The sequence below is a fragment of the Pimephales promelas genome, chromosome 13 (assembly GCF_988280905.1).
Source record: "Pimephales promelas chromosome 13, fPimPro1.hap1.1, whole genome shotgun sequence".
In the NCBI taxonomy this organism is placed as follows: Eukaryota; Metazoa; Chordata; class Actinopteri; order Cypriniformes; family Leuciscidae; genus Pimephales; species Pimephales promelas.
In genome coordinates this window covers 3,246,944-3,268,328 of record NC_142781.1, presented here as the reverse complement: position 1 = coordinate 3,268,328, position 21,385 = coordinate 3,246,944, and the positions used below count along the sequence as shown (strand labels likewise).

Sequence of the window (21,385 nt, the reverse complement as noted above, 5' to 3'; positions counted from 1 at the left end):
ACACCACCGGGAATTAGCAATGCTGACCCCATTACTACTGTCACCAGATGGACTTCAGTTTCGTATTTGTGTACCGAACTAATGTCTGACAAAAACCTAAAGCATTTAAGATCAAACATAATAATGATATAATAATATAAAATGATTCACTGCAGTGTGGATTCTCAACAAAACACATACTGTAGCATTCACGTGACCCTGAATTACCGTGAGGCTTCGACTCGGTGCCAGTTTCCATCGTTGATGATGAGATCGGGATATTCTACACGGCCGACCCCTGACCCAACATCCCACAGGAAGTTCACTTTACCCTTCCTCATCTCAATCGCCAAGAAATCCACCTACACACGACAGAGGAATGAATGATGTGTGAATGTAATAACCTCTAATTATTTCCTTTTCCTAGCCATGGGCAGCAGATGTTCGCTAGTTGCTATGGATATAAAACCGACTCAAGCGCACAAGCTGAGTCCGAGAGAAGAGGAAGACGTGGGAACAGAGGCGGATTTACACTCACATATTTGGCCGATCCAAGGTAGAAGAGCAGGTTATCAGCAGCAACGGTCTTCACATGGAGGATAATGGTGTTATAGCGGCCCTTCTTGATCTCCGGCCGATAGCTGCGGATGCAGTCTCCGCCGGACGACACAGACACCTTAATCTAGGGTTCAAAGGTCATGAGAGGTCAAGCAGACAGCACATTAATGATCTCATTTCTTTTCTTGCAGATTTAAGGCACTGCAGGTTAATAGGGTCATTACTTTAATAGATGTCGCCGTACTTTCCTCAGCTGAGTAATCGCAGTGCATTAGGACAACTGTTTTATATTGCACGTTTCAACATTGAATGAAAATATGCATTATCTTAAATATCCACAATTATTTATTTATTTATTTTTTTCAGAAAATACTGTCAGTAGCCTAATGGAATAAATGTTGTAAATCTGGTGAATGATATATGAACAAACCTTCAGAATATAGACATGAATAAAACTGTAAAGTGGAGAACTCACCGCCTTTAAAGAGTTTTATTTTAAAGTTATGAATCAAACAATTTTAAATAAAACACGACCCTAACCCTAACACTTTATTTTACGGTGTCCTGGTTACACTCGTTACATGTAAATTATGCATAATTACATGCAACTAACCCTGAACCCTATAGTATGTACATGTATTAACTAGGGCTGGGTAATAAATATCGATTTCTCGATATTAATCGATTCTCATTTTTGCGAACCGATATCGATTCTTAAATCTCAAGAATCGATTAGTCATCCTGTTTCATTTGAATGAATGGGACGTTGTATCGCGGCTGCGCGCATCCAAAAAAATCACAATAATCTTTGTCCTTTGTTACTATTGATATGAAACAAAGTCTCAATTTTCAAATTACGTCCATTTTTTTTTTAGAAATTCAAACTCTTCCGGCTTAATAATACCAGTCACAGCGCCAAATAAACATGAATGAGCATCTGAAAGTGTGTTAAAGATAGAGTACAACTTATCGAAATCCGTATCATGTCACATTGATTCGCTCAATCAGCGTTTCAACCGTGGAAAGACGTCAGTTAAACAGCTTGTAATCAATGTATCGTCATGTTTACCTCAGAAAACCCACATAAACTCGTTAGTCAGCTAGAAAAAAAATAACTCTAAATATATACACCATATTACATATGCATTATAATCTTGATATTCTTCAATATTTAATGCATATTTGAATAAATCTGGCAAGTTTTTATGACAGTCACCATTTAAATGTTTATATTTCATATAATCTTCTTATTATAAAAATAAATAAAAGTGTAATTTAAGTGTTTGTGTAGCTACAAAACAGTTCATTATTACCTTCATATTAGGCTAATGAAGCCTATAGGCTACAACTAGACCCCCAGTTTACAGCATTAGTTAAGAGATTTGATTCCCTTGAGAAAATTTGCCATTTATTGTAACTGATATCCAAAATAATCAATATTGAATCGAAATTAAATCGAATTGCAAGCTTGTGAATCGATTTGTGAAATTTGTGTCAATACCCAGCCCTAATTTAACTTATTAATACCCAGTCCCTAAATATATACTGTAATTACACTGTAACAATGATTCCTCAAAATAAAGTGTAATCAACATTTGTAATATCAACATGTACTCATAAATCAAGGTTAACTTCAACTATATTTATATTAACGATAAGGTTACGGCTCGTTGCACGTAATTACGCATGATTTACTGTTATTGCTACAGTAAGTAACATATGTAACAAGGACACTGTATAATAAAGTGTGAATGCGTCTTCCAACATTAAAATGTCACGTTTAAATCAATGTGTTGCTGTTTCTTTCATAATTGTTTGTGAAAATGAAAAATTACAGCAATTTATTTTCAGTTTACGCATTGAAAGACACAAATTAGCCAAAAAGCTGACCAGTGCATGAAAAAAAAAAAATTAAACTCAACATTCAATTGATTCAACATGTACTGAGTATGAGTGTTTGAAATCTTCAGGACTTCCCTGAGTTCTTAATAAGCTGCCATTGGGGATCGTTATGTTTAGACGAGACTGTATTGGCTATTTTCTGGAGTATACTCACAGAGTTGGCCTGTTTGCGAGCCTGGTTGATGAGTTCTTTGATCTGCGAGATGTTTTTCTTCAGGTTGTCCTGGAGTTCCTGAATGGGCTTTAGTTTCTCCAGCAGCCTATCAGCCTCATTCTCCAGATCCTTCACTTTCGCACCTGCCGCGTGAACTACAGACACACACACACACACACCGTCACGGACGGCAATACATGAGAGCTTGACAGAATAAAATAAATATGGCATTAGAAACATGCTCGATGGTGAAGCCATGAGTGAAATGAAATGAAAGGCTCTGAAACAAGAGCGCAAGAAAGAATTCAGAAAGAAAAAGTTGACATTATATATATCTCTCGTTTGCAGCAAAGGAAGCGAAAGACATGGAGAGCTGTTATTTCAAAAGAGAAGAAGATGAGAGAATAAAACCACAGAGTTTTCATCTGTAATTAGCTAAAGCGCTCATTAGGATAACAAGCTTAGTGAAGCTTTCAAAGGCTGCGTTTAATCCTGTTGGGCTGAAACAAAGACGGGAGAAATGGAGCGATTGGGAAAACACTCTCTCTGTACATGCAGCGCTCTGGATGAAAGCACCATGCTGAAGCCTCGGGGAGCGGAGAGAGCTGGAAAAAGCATTCGCACAGATGAAAGAAGAAAAATTGTGTATACATACTTATTGCTGTTGACGTTCAAAATCAAATGTGGGGGGAAAAATAGGAAATGAGCATTTAAGTGATCTTGTAACAAACATTTCAATTAAGAAATCAAATCTTCATGATCCATGCAGCTGTTGTCTCTATCAAGCAAGAACATTGCTGGAGGTGGGTGGATGTCGTACTGTTTTTCTCTGGGTCTTTGATGAGGTTGTTGGCTTTCTTGACGTCGTTCTCCAGGTCGCTGTAGTTCCTCTTCAAGCCCATCAGGTTGAGGTTCATGTCCTTCAGACGGTTGAGCACGTCTATGGCCGTGTCGTTGGCCTCCGCCGCCTTCACCTTGGTGGCCTGGATCTTCTCTGCCAGACCTACAGTCGTCAAAAAAAAAGCAAGGATGTCAAATAAATGCGGAAAATATTAGCGGAACTCAAAAATCATTTTCACAAAGCTGAAGGGGAATCTCACACAGGTCATATTGTACTAAAAACATGATATTACAGGGATTGGGCAATGAAACTGAAACACTGGCCAATGTTGGAGGTTTCACATCTATATGCCTGGCGGCCAATCTTCAGAGTGAAGCACGGGTGGATCAGTGATGGTTTGAGCTCCAATATCATGACAATCCTGATTGTATTTGATGGACACGACACTGCCGAGGACTACCAAACCCTTCTGGAGGATCATGAGCACCTGATGCTCAAACCGTGCACCAACACACACAGCAAGACTTGTGACAGAAGGGTTTGATGAAGATCAAAGTGACGTTGAACATCTCCCATGGTCTGACAGTCACCAGATCTGAATATTATTGGGGTGTTTTGGAGGAGCGAGTCCACCAGCATCATATAGTGACCTGGACACTGTTCTGGAAGAGGAACGGCTCATAATCCCTCTGGTCACTGTGAAGGACTTCCATCTGTCAACTGGTGCTGTATTTGGATGCAAAATGAGGCCCTCACCATTCTAACAAATTATTGTGTTGTAAAACCAGGTGTTTCAGTTTCATTGTATTTGCTAAATTTGCAGTGTCTCGTTCTCTTCTTAGGTCTTGCTGCGTCACATACTGACGTTATAGCCCGGTGTCTGAAGCACAGTGTGGAAAATAACGCCAATCCTATTGGCTGATGGTTTCATGTAGATGAAATTAGGATGTTAAAGCGGGATAAACAACATCTGCAAAGTTACGACGTCCAAAGTTCAAAGCAAAGGGAGATATTTTCTTTTAAGGCATACTTCACTTTTTTTTTGGAAACAGGCTCATTTTACAAATATCAGTAACCATTCAGTTTCTGGTCCCATTGACTTCCATAGTATGTACACAGTGACGTAATGACGACGTTCCCTGGGCGCTCTAGTCAGTGGAAAAACAAATAGGTTCGCAAGTTGAACCAACTCCGAAACCAACTTTGAACCAGCACCAGTTCCGAACCAGTTCTTTTTTGGTGGAAAAGGGGTACTTGCGACCCTTCTCAGAACCTGTTTGTTTTTCCACTGACTAGAGAGCCCAGCCAATGTCTTACTCTCTCTCCCTCGCGCATATTAATCAAAATCAATTGAAATGATCGTAAAAGGTCGGAAGGTCGCAGTTTCACATGAAGTATTTGGAGACCTTTTTCTTCTGAATTAGCGCGGTGTGTGAATTGTGCTAAAAAAACAAGTTGCATATCTTCTCTAAAAAGCGTTCTGCTCATTCAGCTGACAGAAACCACATTTCAATAAACGAAAAAACCTATCCAGTGATTAAATGTTTTCTGTTTCTGGCAGTTTAGGACATCGCGTCAATACTAGATTATTAAAATTTAGATACAATTTATACAAAACGAAACGTAATTTAGTGGTCAAAATCATGGCTAGACGTCCACTAATGACACGTCTGATACACAAACAACTCATTTAAACCTTTCACTTTAATGAATAGTTAAAACAACTGACCTGTCCAACGCTGAACTCACGAGACCTCTGAATCGGTGTATAAACACTTAATTAGATTAGTTAACTAAGCTACTATTAATAAACTGTTCTTCTACAGCATTGTTAATGTTAATTTCAATATTTAGAGAGTCTGTACAGGCCCACTATACGTGTAGTAGCAATTAAATAAGCGCATTTAGTTTCATTTTTGTTAAAATGTTATGTTTTTTTTACATCTATGCTGGTTATGAAAATTGAACAGCATGAGTAACATGCGCAATATATCAGAGGATTTGATGGGTGATTTCGACCACTAAATTAAGTTTCGTTTTGTATAAATTGTATCTAAATTTTAATACATTTTTTCATCAATGAATTCCCTGGATATAATAAATAAGACGCAAATATAGCAGACATGGTAACGTATTCTCATCCTTTAGAACACTATATGACAAAACGGCGCTATACTACGCACATGGCACCTGTTATCGTTAATATAACACGCGCTGTGATGGTTAGGTTTAGGTGTGGGGTAGGGTAGGGTAGTCTCATATTACGCTAACGGATTTATGACGACTTGGGTTCGCGTGTTATATTAACGATAAAGGGTGCCATGTGCGTAGTATAGCGCCGTTTTGTCATATAGCGTTCTATGTGACGCTAAAGGATGAGAACGGGCTGGACATGGAGGCGCGATTGCATTGCACTGAACTGGAGCACATCTCATCAATTTTGCTCATTTAAATAATAGTATGTGTGTGTTTGTGTGTGTAATTGCGCGACGTAAGGGTGACGTAGTAAAGAACAGTTCTCTGGTTCTAGTCCCGCAAAGAGTTGGTGCCACTTTGAAACCAATTTTCCTGGCCGAGGACCGGCTCTTTGGCCGTCTAAACACAAAGAACTGTTTTGCGAGTAGGCACGGCTCTTAAATAAGCGCATTTAGTTTCATTTTTGCTAAAATGTTACAATGTTATTTTTTTTTACATCTATGCTGATTATGAAAATTGAACAGCATGAGTAAGATGCGCAATATATCAGAGGATTTGACGGGTCAGACATGATTTTGACCACTAAATTACGTTTCGTTTTGTATAAATTGTATCTCAATTTTAATAAATTTTTCATCAACCAATTCCCTGGATATAATACAAATGAAGCAAATATAGCAGACAATATGATCATGATCAGCGCATTGCACTGAACTGGAGCACATTTCATCATAAATTTTGAGTGTGTGTGTACATATATATATTGTATATATATATAATTGCGTGACGTAAGGGTGACGTGGTAAAGAACAGTTCTCTGGTTCTAGTCCCGCAAAGATTTGGTGCCTCTATGGAACCAATTTTCGGCTCTCAAAATGCTTTGGTGGAAAAGGGGCAACAGATAACCTCGTCCTGATAGCACCTGTGTCCAATGTGTGACATACACACAAGCACACACCTCTCTGTAACCATAGGAACAGACAGAAATCATCAAACCCTATGAAGGTTTAAGGTGCCAGATTCAATGTTTTCAGCAGTCAAGTTGGCGACTTTGACACACACACACACACACACAAACACACACACCACATCAAGAAAAATATGACAGTTGGAGAACTGTCTTAGATTTATGTCAACCCACACATACACACACACGAACAAACTCACACACACACACACCATGAGGGATGGCGTTGAGTTTCTCCATTGTGTCGTTCAGGCCTTTCTGTAAGTCTTTGTTCTTATTGTTGGCTTTTTTCAGCCTGGACTGAAGAGCCCCCAGATTGTCTCCATTTTCTGAAAAAAAGAAGAAAAAGGTGGCATAAATGCTGCTGTGGAGAGAATCTGCAGGACAGGTTTAATCTTAGTGACGTTCACCTTTCACGTCATTCTGCAGTTCTTTGGCCTCGTCCCACAGGCGGTGGCTCTTCTGAACAGAGGCCTTAGCTTGATCTTTCAGAGATCCTTTGGGTCCCAAGGCCTACAGACACAACATTTATGAACATTTGTGTTTTTAAATTAATATTCTATTCTATTTCCAACATGTAACATAACATGTGATGCGATTAGTGTGTACTTGTCATGCAGAGAAATGGAAAGTGCCACTGAAAGCTCATTTTTTCTATTGTCGCATATTGTCGTTTTACACTCTAATCTGTAGCCATGTTTCCATCCACTTGTCAATCGAATTATCTGAAATTGGGTTAAAAAACTCATGCGGATAAAGCTGGTGAAAGTGTGTTTCCATCCAACGGCTTTAAAGCGAATAAAAACCTGTACGTAATGACGTCACATGCTGTTTTGCGATCAAATTGGTATATCGAATTGATATGAGACATTTTAAGGTGTTTCCATTTATTTTCGCACTGAATCGAACAACATTCAAGCAAACTTTTGCGAACAAAGTTTTGTTAGACAAAACGGATCGCGCCATCTACCAAAAATGATCAATATTTCACAAGTTGAAGGCTAATAAAGCTTATGTGCCAGCTGATAGCGACATATGAATGGGATAATGTACGCGGGGCGGTTGTTGTATTCGCTATAACAACCGCCTCGCTATATATTATCCTGCTTATTACATATAAATCAACCAAATAAATAAATAAATCAATAATTTGACACAAAATATTGACTTAAAAACGAGTTTATTGATTTAAAAACGAGTATTGCTTCTGCTAAAGAAAATAGTCTGTTCCGTCTCTGAACTGCGTCCATGGCAACGGTGTGTTATACTAGAAATAACAGACCACATTCTACATTACAATTCAACCAAGCCACGTAAAAACAAGCTAAACTAACCTAAGAAAACAATGACGCTATAAACATTGCTATGATGATGCCGATGCACGTATGCCCGACGACAGCGGAGGTGACTGTGGTGTGGGAACGACAGCGCTCCATCAGTTCTGGGAGATCGTGGTTCACGGAAACCCTTTGGTTGAAGCATCTTTTTGCTTTGTCCACTTACATCTGTCTTTGTTGACATCCGCCATGTGTGCGCAAACAGACTGGCCGGAAATGAACTCGTCTTCTGGCGTGTTGCAACCATAAAAGGGCATAAAACTTAATCGCAATTCATTATTTATTCGGCAAATAACGTTTCCAACAGCTTTTATCGCATTAGCCGTATATCGATCAAGAGAAAATTCGATGAGACCGAACGTATTTCATTTGAGTCGATTTTCATGAAATTTCATCGAATTTTACTGTTTCCATAAGGCATTTTTCATTCGATATCACTTAATTCGGATAAAAACGTGTCGATGGAAACATGGCTTGTGAAGCGCCGTTGACCTTTTGGCCTGTTTCTGTGAGGGAGGGTGAACGACAGGAGAGAGGGATGATGATGATGGAAGAACAGGCGCAAAGCTTTGATCTCTGAAGCAGGACAAATGGAAATGAATTGGACGGCTTTAACGCAGCCAGTGAAACTCTTGATCCAAACCTGGTGATTTCTAGACACTACACACGCAAAGCGTCGCTTATACAACCAAACATGTATCCATGATGGATGAGGATTGGTGTATTCAGTGTCTGATTGATTGTTTATAGCAGTTTAACAAGATTATGTCTGTGTTTTTTTAACTCTAGCATCACCAGACACTCCCCCTGTTTGCTATTAGTTGGGATATAAACTGTTGTAATATGGAAAAGAGCAGCAGAAAGACTCTCCAAAAGTGGGAGTAAAAAACAACCGCATTTTAATTTGCTGCTGCTGCCCATGCAGAGCATCTCCCATCAGCCCCTGGTGTAGAGACTCATGACGAGTGTGTGTGTGTGTTTCCTCACCAGCTGTTGAGCCTCGACGCTGGTCTTCTTCGCCTCTTTGGCCACCATGTCGGCCTCGTCGATGTAGTTCTTGATGTTGGTGTACGCTTTGAAAGCAGCGGTGGCGTTGAAGGACAGGTTCTTCGCTTCGGCTAGAATACTACAGAAAACACAAACACAGGTTAGGATCGTTCATAGTGAACATGAGCGGTGATTAAAGATTAAAGGTGTAGTTCACTTTTTAAAAAAACTTTTGCTGATAATTTACTCACCCCCATGTCATCCAAGATGTCCATGTCTTTCTTTCTTCAGTCGGAAAGAAATTAAGGTTTTTGATGAAAACATTCCATGATTTTTCTCCATATAATGGACTTCAATGGGGACCAAACGGTTCAAGGTCCAAAAGAGAGTTTCAGTGCAAACTGTTCAAAGGGCTTTAAACGACACCAGACGATGAATAAGGGTCTTATCAAGCGAAACGATCACTCATTTAATAAATAAAGAACAAAGTTTAAGTTTTATAAGCTCAAATACTCGCCTTGCTCTGTTCTGTGTGACTCTCCTGTTCGGAATCTTTTTCCGAGTCAATTCGTTCATTTCATTCATTGAATGAACCAAGTGACTCAAAAAAAGATTTGTTCATTTTGATGAACGAGTTCGAACAGGAGGGTCACTAAAGTGTGTCACAGAACAGATCAAGGCGGCATTTGAGATTATAAAACTTAAACTTTGTTATTTATTTATTAATTGAGCGATCGTTTCGCTTGATAAGACCCTTATTCATCGTCTGGAATCGTTTAAAGTCCTTTGAACAGTTTGCACTGAAACTCTCATTTGGACCTTGAACCATTTGGTTCCCATTGAAGTCCATTATATGGAGAAAATCCTGGACTGTTTTCATCAAAAACCTTAATTTCTTTTTAACTGAAGAAAGAAAGACATGGACATCTTGGATGACATCGGGGTGAGTAAATTATCAGCAAGAGTTTTTTTTTAAAGTGAACTACTCCTTTAATGCTCTATTACGTTTGAAAATAACGTAGCACCTACAAAAACCTACACTAAACCTGACCGATAGTGTTAACAAGCGCAAACATGAGATCTGAGATCTTGTTGGCTGAAGAGACCATGACTCACAACTCACGACTGGTGTTTCTCAGATTCTTTACTACAGCGAAAACACACACAATTGACGTATGAAAATGTCCAAATGTTTTAGTTCATAAATCATCTACTATGATAAAATTGTGTTGAGCTCATAATGTACAGTAGCACGGTCAGAAATGAACTTCTCCATTAAGAGGAAATATGTGCCGCCTGGGGATTTTTATTTTTATTTTACCTTGCTATTATAATTTTATTACAATATTCATTATTGTCGGTTATAGCCCTTGATACTGTAACGACTATAACTGTTGATTAATAAAATCTTTGGTCACTTTCGTCAACTTCGCAATTTGTTTTTTTAATTAAAACCAATTAATTCAGTTTAATTAAAACTTATTTTCTTGAGGTTTCTTACTATATAATTCATACTTTGCTAGGGTTGGGTATCGTTTGAATTTGAACGATTCTGATTCCGATTCCGATTCCTTGTTTCGATTCCGATTCCTAACGATTCTCGATTTCGATTCTTTTAAGAGGCAGGGTCAAAAAAGTTTAGCTAACCTTGCTAACCAACGGCCTTTCTGAAGGAAATACTCCTTCTGTCACAAATACTCCTTTTGTCACAAATTTTTCATTTTGCCGAGATTTCGTTAATTTTTAGAAAAGTGAAGCCACACTTTGGACCGCCGACGTAAGGTACTCATGTTCGACTCGCGCGGTTATGCCAACACTTCCGGTAGACGCTTCTTCGTTGGTGTTGTTCAGCGGTTTCTTCTTCCGCTCGGCGGACTGTGAATATCGAAACTAGGAATTGAAATTTGAACTTTTGAACGATTCCGGGAAAAACGAAAAGTTAGTCCCGGTTCCAATCGATACTCGATTCTCGATACCCAACCCTATACTTTGCACGTGGCGTCACAAGCACTGGCACGTTTGTTTTGCTATACTTGTGAGGACATTCCATAGACGTAATTGTTTTTATACTGTCCAAACTGCGTATTCTCTCCGCTTACACTAACCCACCCATCACACACCTGTCGAGTATGGCAGCGGACTCGTTGAGCTGGCCGGCGTGATCCTCCGCCCTCATCAGCAGATCCGGGACGGAGTCGTCCAGTCCGCGACCCAGCCGCGCCACCTTCAGGTCCAGCTTATCGTGCAGCGGCCCCAGCTCCTTCTGCATCTCCTCCAGCTCCTACACACACCAGCCAGTCACACACCACTCACGCTCGCTCGTGTGGCAGCTCTGTCGTGTGTTAGCATGATGACACTGACCTCTTTGCCCTGGTTGATGCTGTCGGACAGAGCGTTAGCTTCGTCCAGCATCTTCTCTCCTTCCGCCAAAATCCCCTCCATTTCCTTTTTCTTTTCCCCGGCCACGTCCCTCTTTCCCTGCACGTAACGAATAACGAAGCGCTTTAGACTTTCGACACGACGCGGCGCTTCATAAGTGTGAGCGTGTGTGTGTATCTGTGCACCTGCAGGCGGTCCAGGTTCAGCTGGTTGGTGTTAGCCAGACCCTCTGCCAGTTTGGTTTTGTTGTGCGCGTCCCTCAGCAGATCCTGAGCCTCCTCCAGTTTCTGCCTGTAATCGCCCATCTTATCACTGACCTCCTTCTTCAGGTCCTCTGTGGCCTGGTGCGGGTCTCCAAACAAACGCTTCACCCGAGCCAGAAGAGCCTCAGCGGCCCTGGAGAGATAGAGAACCGGCGCGCGTCTCATTCTCTGCGTACCTGTGACGCATGACTCAAGAAAACCCTTTAACACACCAGACCGAAACACTTCGTGGGTACTTTTTATATAAAATTAAAATTAAATGACAGTAAAGACCAGTGTTGTAGTCGAGACCACCTCACTCGAGTCCGAGTCGACACCGAGACCAGAGAGAGTCGAGTCTGAGTCAAGACCGAGTCCATAGAGAGTCGAGTCCAAGTCGAGTCCGAGACCAGAGAGAGTCGAGTCTGAGTCAAGAACCGAGACCATAGAGAGTCGAGTCCGAGACCAGAGACGGTCGAGTCCGAGTCAAGACCGAGACCATAGACGGTCGAGTCCGAGTCGAGACCGAGACCATAGAGAGTCGAGTCCGAGTCGAGTCCGAGACCAGAGACGGTCGAGTCCGAGTCGAGACCGAGACCAGAGAGAGTCGAGTCCGAGTCGAGTCCGAGACCAGAGAGAGTCGAGTCCGAGTCAAGACCGAGACCATAGAGAGTCGAGTCCGAGTCGAGTCCGAGACCATAGACGGTCGAGTCCGAGTCGAGACCGAGACCATAGAGAGTCGAGTCCGAGTCGAGTCCGAGACCAGAGACGGTCGAGTCCGAGTCAAGACCGAGACCATAGAGAGTCGAGTCCGAGTCAAGACCGAGTCCATAGAGAGTCGAGTCCGAGACCAGAGACGGTCGAGTCCGAGTCGAGACCGAGTCCATAGAGAGTCGAGTCCGAGACCAGAGACGGTCGAGTCCGAGTCAAGACCGAGACCAGAGACGGTCGAGTCCGAGTCGAGACCGAGACCAGAGAGAGTCGAGTCCGAGTCGAGTCCGAGACCAGAGAGAGTCGAGTCCGAGTCAAGACCGAGACCATAGACGGTCGAGTCCGAGTCGAGACCGAGACCATAGAGAGTCGAGTCCGAGTCGAGTCCGAGACCAGAGACGGTCGAGTCCGAGTCAAGACCGAGACCATAGAGCATGGGTCACCAAACTAAGGCCCGCGGGCCGAATCAGGCCCGCCACACCCCTTTGACTGGCCCCCCAACCCCTCTGCCCCCCACTACTTGAACCGGCAATCCCCAAAAGTCGTCATGGCCTATTTTTTTAAATTGCTTTTTGGAAAATAATAACATGTCTGCATTTGGTATTTTGTTGTTTACTGAGCATGCTCACCTGGATAGGCATAAGAGCTGACTAGTTCTATTACTCATGTTGTTGTTATAATTTCAATGTTTATTTATTTATTTTATAGGCCTATTTATTTGACCTTTATTAAGTGCTGTACACAATTATTATAAATAGTAACAGGCCTACCTATAATTTATAATTTTTCATTCATCCTTACCAGTGCCACTCACCTCAACTAGGCAGATGTTTCTTACCTTGACGGGTTTGATGTAATTTGTATTCGAAAATAAATAAATGGAAAATCTGTGGTATTTCAAATTAAAACAAAGTGTGAAGACTCGATTACTACTTTTGCAAACAACTATTAATGATAAACAAATATGGCTGTGCCAGGCTAGTAATCTCTACTATGAGGCCTGCTGGTGGTCAGTTTGTGCTTGGTCACACAATTCTATTTTATATAGCCCCGGCCCCCCATCACAGTCAGGAACGATAATGTGGCCCCCAGATAAAAAAGTTTGGTGACCCCTGCCATAGAGAGTCGAGTCCGAGTCAAGACCGAGTCCATAGAGAGTCGAGTCCGAGACCAGAGACGGTCGAGTCCGAGACCAGAGAGAGTCGAGTCCGAGTCGAGTCCGAGACCAGAGACGGTCGAGTCCGAGTCGAGACCGAGACCAGAGAGAGTCGAGTCCGAGTCGAGTCCGAGACCAGAGACGGTCGAGTCCGAGTCAAGACCGAGACCATAGAGAGTCGAGTCCGAGTCGAGACCGAGACCATAGAGAGTCGAGTCCGAGTCGAGACCGAGACCAGAGAGAGTCGAGTCCGAGTCAAGACCGAGACCATAGACGGTCGAGTCCGAGTCGAGACCGAGACCATAGAGAGTCGAGTCCGAGTCGAGTCCGAGACCAGAGACGGTCGAGTCCGAGTCAAGACCGAGACCATAGAGAGTCGAGTCCGAGTCGAGACCGAGACCATAGAGAGTCGAGTCCGAGTCGAGACCGAGACCATAGAGAGTCGAGTCCGAGTCAAGACCGAGACCATAGAGAGTCGAGTCCGAGTCGAGTCCGAGACCAGAGACGGTCGAGTCCGAGTCGAGACCGAGTCCATAGAGAGTCGAGTCCGAGTCGAGACCGAGACCAGAGACGGTCGAGTCTGAGTCAAGTCCGAGACCAGAGACGGTCGAGTCCGAGTCGAGACCGAGACCAGTGAGGGTTGATTACCTAATTTACTTTTATTTACTTAGAGAAATCCTTTTTTTTTTTTTTACTGAATTTACTTAGAGTTTAAAAAATATGATCAGTTTAGGGTAAAAAGGCCACATAGTAGGTCGTGTTAAAAGTAATTTTATTACAATTTGTCATGCGCAGTTGCGCACTAGAAAATCACCAATCACTGGGCGTGTCAATCAATTTAAAGAAATATTTTATTAACATACATTAATAATCATGAAAAATATTTTGAATTGAACTCGAGTGGACTAGGGAATAATTCCGAGTCCTAAAAAAAAAATGTTCGAGTACGAGTCAATTCCGAGTCCAAATGGACACGAATCCATGACAAGACCAAGACCATTAAAATATGGTCTCGAGACCGAGTCGAGTCCGAGTCTCGAGTACTACAACACTGGTAAAGACATTTATAATGTTTTCTTGAACTTTCCTTGAAGAACCCTGAAAAATGTATCACGCTTTCCACACAAATATGAAGCTGTTTTCAGCAAGAGAAGTCTGGAGTAATGATCCAGAAAATTCAGCACTCTACAATATACATTCACATACTGTACGTAGAAAACAGTTGTTTTAACCGTCTGGGGTTGTTCGGCCCAAATGGACACGAAAAATTAAAATAATTTTTTTTTTTTAAATCACAGCTTCCTCGGAATGGTCCGAAATTTGGTGACTTTGTTGGTATTTGGTATTTGAACACCCAAAATAATTGGGGACAGGATGTGAATAGTCTAAGTGGTTGTAAAAAAAAAATAGTCACACTTGGGGTGTTCGGGTCCAAATGGACCCGCATGGTAAATGAATGGGAAATTGGCAAAAATGTGAAAATAGTGCGTTTTTTTGTGCGTACAATCTACAAATCAGTCGTGATCTTGAAAAAAAGCACACAACAGTGAAGGGGTGAATCTATAAAACATCAAGAGTGCAAAACAGACGCACACACAAACACACTTTTATACACAAACACACCAAAAAATTCAGATGTGTTTTGCATTTTTAAAATGCTCAGTTTGTCCATCCATCTCATTTCAAAAATTGCTTTTATGAGGCCTAGGCTTGACTCTAAAATGAAATACAATATTCAATATTTTTTCTATTATGTTCAATGGGGAGAAATTTTGTCATAATTATTGCATTAATACTAATTATACATTTTTTTATTTTTGAAATTTTCTCAAAACACCAAAAAAGAAAAGAAAAAATATTATAAAAAAAACGAAATCATGATATTTTTTTTTTTTTAAATATGAATCCCGCCCTTTGGGTCCATTTGGACCCGAACACCCCATGTGTGACTCTGAAATGAACAACCCCAGAGGGTTAAATTGTAAAGCTATTTCACAATATTATTGTTTTGCCCTGTATTTTTGGTCAAATAAATAATTGACCTTGTTCCACTGGAAAAAAGCAAGTAATTCAGTTTTGGAATGATATGTGGGTGAATAAAAGATGACATTTTTGTTTTTGTTTTGATCCTGGATGAAGATGTCCCAATCAGAGCTGAATATTGCATTTTTGGGACACATTCTGTCAAGATCTCTGAGGAGACGTTAAACAACCTGTGTCCCTGCAGGAGCGCCACGACCCAGACAAGCTGAAGCTCCTCGACAGGTTTAATCCCACTGTCCTCCTCTAGGTGTCTCTCTCTGTTCTCTCACAGCCGTACACGCAGAGGAATCCATTATAGAAGTAATTTGATTAGGCTGGAATAATATTCCTCCCCTGCCCAACCGCAGGCAATTTTTAATTAGTTCATTAAGATTTTACATAAGAAAGAGAAACTTTCTTCATTTGAGCTGTGATCCAATGAACCACAAAATACGACTGAGAAACATAATGCCACCGACACAATAATCCGACCCTCATCCGCAGCTGTTTGGCAGAATTTGCTCTTTATGTAAGAGGTTTGTTGTGGTATTTGAACATGAATATGTGCACAACCAATCACAATGCTTAATATTCACAACCTCGATACTGTGTGATTTTTCCTTTATAGCAAAAAAATAGCCTACCTCAAGGGCATGCGAGATGTAGGTGTCTTTGTTTCCACAGTATTTTCAATTTTGATATTTTTAGGTCAAACCGTTCTTGTCTGTCAGTCATATAATGGAGGTCTATGGTCACCACCTCAAAGAGCATGCACAGAGAAGTCCAAATTAAACATGATTTAATGACTCGTACATGTAAGTACACATTGATGGCCTAAGACACGAAACGAGCGGTTTGTGTGAGAAAACGAACAGTATTTATATCGTTTTTACCTCTTGTAACCACAGCCACGTTCAAGTGATCTGAGGACGCGGGCGCTTCGGTCTGGGCAAGCGCTGGAAAGTGCCGGAAGTGATCTCTCGTGCGGTTGCAAAAAAATTCAACGTTGTCTATTGATATACCGAAATCGTCTTCCATTGCGATTTCCTGTATATCTAAATATGTTTAGGTAACGTTTCCAAAATCTCTGTGTAAACAATGAGTGACGTAGATCACTTCCAGACTGAAGCGTCCACGCCCTCAGATCACTTGGACGTGGCTGTGGTTACAAGAGGTAAAACGATATAAATAATGTTCGTTTTCTCACACAAACCGCTCGTTTCGTGTCTTAGGCCATCAATGTGTACTTACATGTACGAGTCATTAAATCATGTTTAATTTGGACCTCTCTGTGCATGCTCTTTGAGGTGGTGACCATAGACCTCCATTATATGACTGACAGACAAGAACGGTTTGACCTAAAAATGTCAAAATTGCAAAAACTGTGGAAACAAAGACACCCACATCTTGGATGCCCTTGAGGGAAGATAAAACATACCAAAAAATAATTTCAAAGTCAACTATCGCTTTAATCCTTTACAAGAAGACGTGAAAGTGAGCTCATTGGGATGGCGATGGATATGACAATGTTAATGTATTTGGTCTCGGTGAAACAAATCTGCTGCACAAGTACACTCAGAGACATTACCGTGAGCCTGTGAGACATGCTGCTGCTGATAGACATGATTATATACAGTATAAATGTATATTAAAGTGAGTATCGCAGTAAACACAGTCAGTTTGGTCTTAACTAAACATAAACTGTTGAGAAATAAAAAGGACGTGTAACAGTATACTGGATCCAAGCATTAGCTCTTAAAGTGACAGCAGCCTAATATTCCTGCTGCCGTCTACTTCATTGATGTTCAACAACAAAGGACAAAGAAAAAAATCACTCACGGCTCTTGACTGAATAACTTTTGCAACTTTAATAAGGATTCATTTATGTTTCATGGCTGGCAAAATTTCTTAACTCACCAGCAATTGGCCTAAAGTTAGTTTTAGGCCCTGTATACATATAGACCCCTTTACGGTTGACGTCACAGAAAAAAATGCGCATGTCGGGGTCAGAAAAGTTCATTCCATCGTGCTGTAACCATAGTATAAACCAGCTACTGGAGAATTTCTCGTCAACATGCCTACTTGTTGCGTCGATAAATACTAACTTGCGACAAATACTACACTCTAAAAAATGCTGGGTTGTTTTAACCCAACTTTGGGTCAAATATGGACTAACCCAGCCGTTGGGTTAAATTTTTACATTACATTTTTAACCCAACATTTCGGGTTTGTCCATATTTGACCCAAAATTGGGTTAAAACAACCCAGCATTTTTTAGAGTGTAACGATAAATACTAACATGCCTACTATGATTTTTGTTTTATGTATTTTTTACATCGGCTATGTACACTGTGCATGCTTGTTCCAACCGTGTGTTGTGTCTTAATGAGTTTTTTTATGTTTTCTTTTTTTTTTTTACATCACGCACTGACGCGATTTCCACACATCTCAGCGATAATTGGTGAAATGACAGACACACGTTTAGTTTAGCAATAATGACCCTGGAGGAAAGGTGACGGATGCTGGGTAAGTGATTAGTAGCCTAGTCGTGACAGTTTTCTAGGGAAATATAACCATCAAGTCAATCAGTCTACAGTGCATCCGTCTCCAATATGATAAATAATTAACGTTACCCTGCCATGCAGGTGCAATTTGCAGTATGGATGTAGCCTTCCCACTTGTTGATCACGACCCAGGCTTTGTACATAGAGGTCTTTTTCCCCTGGCGCTGGCTCGGTAAAACCTCCGCACAAAAGTCATCGCTTATATCGCTATATAAAACCGTCTGAACATGCCCACAAACTACGTAATTATAAGCGTCTAGCGATTTGTAGGCTTTGAGTTTTTCGCGTGTGTAAACACTCGGCTTGTCCCCCCATTCTGTTATGAGCTCGGGATCAGGGAGACAATCGCCATTTACTAAAACAAGTTTGTTATGGTAATGTTCCCGTTCCTGTGGTGGTAAAGACAGTGCATAACTTGACACAATATCATGCCGGTCTATTAGCCGCGCCATTTTTCTGACCCCATGCTGCGCGCGCACCCAACAGAGAAACATTGAAGAGGTCTATAGTTAAGAGGTAGAGGCTGATGGTACTTTACATGCAATCTGCAGTTCTGCATGGCACAAGCTGATTGGCCTCTGCTGATCCTGTAGCCAATGAGATAGCTTGCTCAGCATTTAAATAGTCTGGTTCAGTGTTTGCTGTAATCTACTCGTCACTATCAGAGCTAGACCAAATACATTAACGTCACCATATTCAGTAATATGCCAATACAATTCTAAGGGATGTTATTATATATATATATATGAAGAGTTCAGATGCAAAAGTACGGAAGCCCTGAACCGCAACATAAAAAAAAAAAAAAATCTGTAAAAAAAAAAAAAAAAAAAAATCTGTAAAAAAAAAATACATTTGTAAAAAAAAACAAAAAAAAAACTAGCATTTCGAGATTAAAGTCGAAATGTTTCGAGATTAAAGTCGAAATGTTTCGAGATTAAAGTCGAAATGTTTCGAGATTAAAGTCGAAATGTTTCGAGATTAAAGTCGGAACATTGTGCATTCATAACAGTGCGCGTCCACTGGCTCAGAGCGCGCGCGCGTGTGTGTGTGTGTGTGTGAAGTCGAACTGCCATGGACAAACACAAAATAGTAGCTTTTTACTTTTATCTGGGCTTTCAACAAAATTCTACACACGTCACACGTGCTAGTGGCAGTGTTTCTGAGGTGTTTTCGTGCTCGTCTAGTAAACACTATCTGGGTCGAGAACACAACAGTAACTGTTCGGTCTCCCTCTTCAACGTAAATACGCTCTGGATACATTTTAAGTGCATCATTCTGTATCCAATCATTTGGCCGGATCCTGTGATTTCCTAAGATTTAATAACCACTTATGGTTGAGGAGAGATTCTCTGATATGATTGTAAAGCACTTTGAGTGTAGGCATATGAAAGCGCTATATAAATGCCCTATTCATTCATTCATTCATTCATAAAGCTGGATTTCTCCATCCAGTCTGAAAAGTGTTTTCCGTGTTGGTTTTCCTATAGGCTAAAGTCTATTCCGGCGCATTATATTTTATAACGATAAAGTAAGATAAGTAATTCAGATAAAAGTAAAAAGCTACTATTTTGTGTTTATCCATGGCAGTTCGACTTCACACACACACGCGCGCGCTCTGAGCCAGTGGACGCGCACTGTTATGAATGCACAATGTTTCGACTTTAATCTCGAAACATTTCGACTTTAATCTCGAAACATTCCGACTTTAATCTCGAAACATTTCGACTTTAATCTCGAAACATTTCGACTTTAATCTCGAAACATTCCGACTTTAATCTCGAAACATTCCGACTTTAATCTCGAAACATTTCGACTTTAATCTCGAAACATTCCGACTTTAATCTCGAAACATTCCGACTTTAATCTCGAAACATTCCGACTTTAATCTCGAAACATTTCGACTTTAATCTCGAAACATTTCGACTTTAATCTCGAAACATTCCGACTTTAATCTCGAAACATTTCGACTTTAATCTCGAAACATTCCGACTTTAATCTCGAAACATTTCGACTTTAATCTCGAAACATTTCGACTTTAATATCGAAACATTTCGACTTTAATCTCGAAACATTCCGACTTTAATCTCGAAACATTCCGACTTTAATCTCGAAACATTTCGACTTTAATCTCGAAACATTTCGACTTTAATCTCGAAACATTCCGACTTTAATCTCGAAACATTCCGACTTTAATCTCGAAACATTTCGACTTTAATCTCGAAACATTTCGACTTTAATCTCGAAACATTTCGACTTTAATCTCGAAACATTCCGACTTTAATCTCGAAACATTTCGACTTTAATCTCGAAACATTCCGACTTTAATCTCGAAACATTCCGACTTTAATCTCGAAACATTTCGACTTCAATCTCGAAACATTCCGACTTTAATCTCGAAACATTTCGACTTTAATCTCGAAACATTCCGACTTTAATCTCGAAACATTCCGACTTTAATCTCGAAACATTTCGACTTTAATTTCGAAACATTTCGACTTTAATCTCGAAACATTCCGACTTTAATCTCGAAACATTTCGACTTTAATCTCGAAACATTTCGACTTTAATCGCGAAACATTTCGACTTTAATCTCGAAACATTCCGACTTTAATCTCGAAACATTTCGACTTTAATCTCGAAACATTTCGACTTTAATCTCGAAACATTTCGACTTTAATCTCGAAACATTTCGACTTTAATCTCGAAATGCTAGATTTTTTTTTTTTTTTACAGATTTTTTTTTTTTTTTACTGACTTTTTTTTTTTTTTAGGTTGCGGTTCAGGGCTTCCGTACAAAAGCCTCTAAGTGCCATTTGAAATTTTCTTCTAGAATGATCATTTTTATCAAGCTTGTATATTTAAGTTCAGTGATTTCACTTAAATGGCAATGATAATTACCTATTAATTGTTATTTAAGTGAAATCACTGAACTTAAATATACAAGCTTGACAAAAATCATCATTAAAGAAGAACATTTCAAATGGCATTTAGAGGCTTTTGCATCTGAACTCTTCATATATATATATATATATATATATATATATATAGGAAGTAAAATAAATCTGCAGCAATGTTCCAAAGGAAGGTGTTGGTGGCAGGGAAGCTTATTGTGTGTGTGTGTGTGTGTGTGTGTGTGTGTGTTTTACCCCAGTTCTTCATCAGCAATGTTTTTCTTTCCGGAGAGCTGTCGTTTGCGTAGTTCTGCGAGCATGGCTTGAATTTCATCATTCATCTCGTTCACACTCTTCTCTGGAGCCCCGTCCCTCACGCCCAGAGTCGCGTTCAGCTCACGTGCTTTGTCCCGTAAAGCTGGACAAACACACACACACACACATGAGCAGCAGGGACATAACATCAGGGTTATTATAGTTAACTCAACCTAAAACCATA

The 21,385-nt window shown here is 40.4% G+C and overlaps 1 protein-coding gene across 4 annotated transcripts in view; it reads right to left on the bottom strand.

Annotated features, from left to right (window-relative positions):
* Positions 1–21,385, bottom strand: part of lama2 (laminin, alpha 2) — a 303,798-nt gene that overhangs the window by 27,969 nt on the left and 254,444 nt on the right. For all 4 annotated transcript variants that reach the window (XM_089118335.1, XM_089118333.1, XM_089118331.1 and 1 more), the window contains 11 exons: positions 21,142–21,304; positions 11,486–11,696; positions 11,283–11,399; positions 11,042–11,202; positions 8,922–9,060; positions 7,008–7,110; positions 6,810–6,926; positions 3,414–3,596; positions 2,594–2,748; positions 518–661; positions 208–341 (listed from right to left, as the gene is read on the bottom strand). In XM_089118335.1, coding sequence (XP_088974461.1) covers positions 208–341; positions 518–661; positions 2,594–2,748; positions 3,414–3,596; positions 6,810–6,926; positions 7,008–7,110; positions 8,922–9,060; positions 11,042–11,202; positions 11,283–11,399; positions 11,486–11,696; positions 21,142–21,304 — 1,627 coding nt within the window. The remainder of the gene's footprint in view (positions 1–207; positions 342–517; positions 662–2,593; positions 2,749–3,413; positions 3,597–6,809; positions 6,927–7,007; positions 7,111–8,921; positions 9,061–11,041; positions 11,203–11,282; positions 11,400–11,485; positions 11,697–21,141; positions 21,305–21,385) is intronic.